Source organism: Podarcis liolepis (assembly GCF_965112155.1).
Source record: "Podarcis liolepis genome assembly, chromosome: 17".
Taxonomy (NCBI): Eukaryota; Metazoa; Chordata; class Lepidosauria; order Squamata; family Lacertidae; genus Podarcis; species Podarcis liolepis.
Window position 1 is genome coordinate 10,581,609 of NC_139571.1, and position 2,070 is coordinate 10,583,678.

Sequence of the window (2,070 nt, forward strand, 5' to 3'; positions counted from 1 at the left end):
GCATGCCAGGCACTCCTGTCTTCCACTGCCTCCCGCAGTTTGGTCAAACTCATGCTGGTAGCTTCAAGAACACTGTCCAACCATCTCGTCCTCTGTCGTCCCCTTCTCCTTGTGCCCTCCATCTTTCCCAACATCAGGGTCTTTTCCAGGGAGTCTTCTCTTCTCATGAGGTGGCCAAAGTATTGGAGCCTCAGCTTCAGGATCTGTCCTTCCAGTGAGCACTCAGGGCTGATTTCCTTCAGAATGGATAGGTTTGAGCTTCTTGCAGTCCATGGGACTCTCAAGAGTCTCCTCCAGCACCATAATTCAAAATGTAAAAAAAGACAAAACAAGAATGTCTTGGAAAAAGCAGCAATTTTGTATCTTGTAAACGTTTGTTTTTACAATATAGCACTGTTCCAAATAAAATCCAAAAGGGACTGGAGTTTATCACCGTGGCCAAGAGTTTGCACCTCCTCAGCTGTGTTGATCCAGTTGTCCTTTTCTTTCTCATCTTCTTCTTTTTTGCTATTAGTCCAATGCGCAGCAGTCTTATAAAAGGTGCTTGGTTAGGTCGCCTAACTGTGAAGTGGCAACGTATAAAATTTCTTTCCTGCTTTCAAACACAAATGGATAAATTTGTTCTACTACAGTGGAACAGCCTTTACGTTTGGCCCTGTAACTGTGATACTTCCTGTTGCAAAAATCTGTAAAGTAGCTCTGAGAGATTTTATTCTGTAGCACACTGCAGGATGAAGCTCCGGTTCATAACTAGCATGGGGTCTGTTGCTTTTTGTGAATTCCAGCAATCTGATTTCAAAGGGCATATTGCATACTGCTAAAACATTGACAACTTTAAAATCTGTAAAAATCACCTGAAAACCTAGTTTCTGCAGACTAGGAGCTAATCGTCTGGCACCAAATTTAGCTGCTTCTTCACTTGTAGCTCCTGTGCAAATTACTTTTCCTGAGGACCAAATTGTTGCTGTAATCCTTGGTTTCCGAAGCTTCATTAATGCTTTTCCAACATCACGCCTGTATATTACATTTGCTCCCTCTAACGCAATCTTCCAATGACATCTTGTTTGGAAGACTCCGACTACATTTGTGATTAAAATGTCCAAGGCAACATCACTCTCCACATCCATTGGGGTGACTCAGATTAAAACCTCAAGATTCTAGCACGACACCATGAAGATCACATCTGAAATCCTATAGGCTCCCGTGCAGCCCAGTTGCTGCGCGACTCGTCGCCATTGATGTTTCAACTTGCCGCCGCTGCCACCGCCTCCTTCTCTAGCTCACCTCCTCCTACTCTTGTTCCCAATGTAGGTACAGTGGTACCTCGGGTTACAGACACTTCAGGTTACAGATGCTCTTAGCAGCAACCTTATCTATACACACGATCTCTCTCTAACACTCAGTCTCTCTCTCTCTCTTTGATGTGAGGCTGGAGCGGAATAAGTAGAGAGCAGAAACCGCCCCTTCCTCTCTGGAGAATCAGCAGAGAACATCAGCAGATTCTTGGATATGGGAGGGGTGAAATCTCATAGGCATCATTTTGAGGTTGACCTCAGGTGCCACAATGAGTTTTGTCAATGGAAGCTCTGCTCAAGGACTTCTGTTTATGCAATGGGGCTTTCCTCCACTCTCCTCCACACCCCACCTCACCCCACACCCTGAAGTTGGCTCTTGTGGGTTGCAGAGGATTGTTCCATACGGCAAGCCAAAATGCTTGCGCCAGCAGGATGACAGAGTAACACTGAGTTCCTTCCATATTATCGCCGGGTTTATTTCCATTGAATGCATTGTTTAAATGGAACAGTTTGCTTTTAGCCACCAGATTACAGTCTGGATATTTTTATTTGTCCTTTCAAAATGACTGCAGAAGCAGGAGATGGAGAAATTGCAGCTTCTCCTGTGTGACCTTTTCATTTGCCTGCCTCCTCAATCTGCTCCGTGGTGTGTGGGCTTTGTATTTTGGTTTTGGGTTTTTGGGTTTTTTGCTGTTTGTTCTTTGGTATTTTTATTAAAGATTTTCTTGGTTTACAAAAGGTATGTGCAATGTCTCTCCCCTCCCCCCGTAACATT

The 2,070-nt window shown here is 44.3% G+C and overlaps 1 protein-coding gene across 1 annotated transcript; it reads right to left on the bottom strand.

Annotated features, from left to right (window-relative positions):
* Positions 1-342: 342 nt before the first annotated feature.
* LOC310696662 (TATA box-binding protein-like 1) lies at positions 343-1,250 on the bottom strand. The gene has a single exon (XM_083482399.1). The coding sequence runs from the start codon at positions 1,125-1,127 to the stop codon at positions 627-629; it is 501 nt and encodes a 166-aa protein (XP_083338525.1). The 5' UTR covers positions 1,128-1,250; the 3' UTR covers positions 343-626.
* Positions 1,251-2,070: the final 820 nt, after the last annotated feature.

What these genes read in the sequence shown, in the direction of transcription:
- LOC310696662 (XM_083482399.1), bottom strand. Translation starts at nt 1,127, where the DNA reads ATGGATGTGGAGAGTGATGTTGCCTTGGACATTTTAATCACAAATGTA.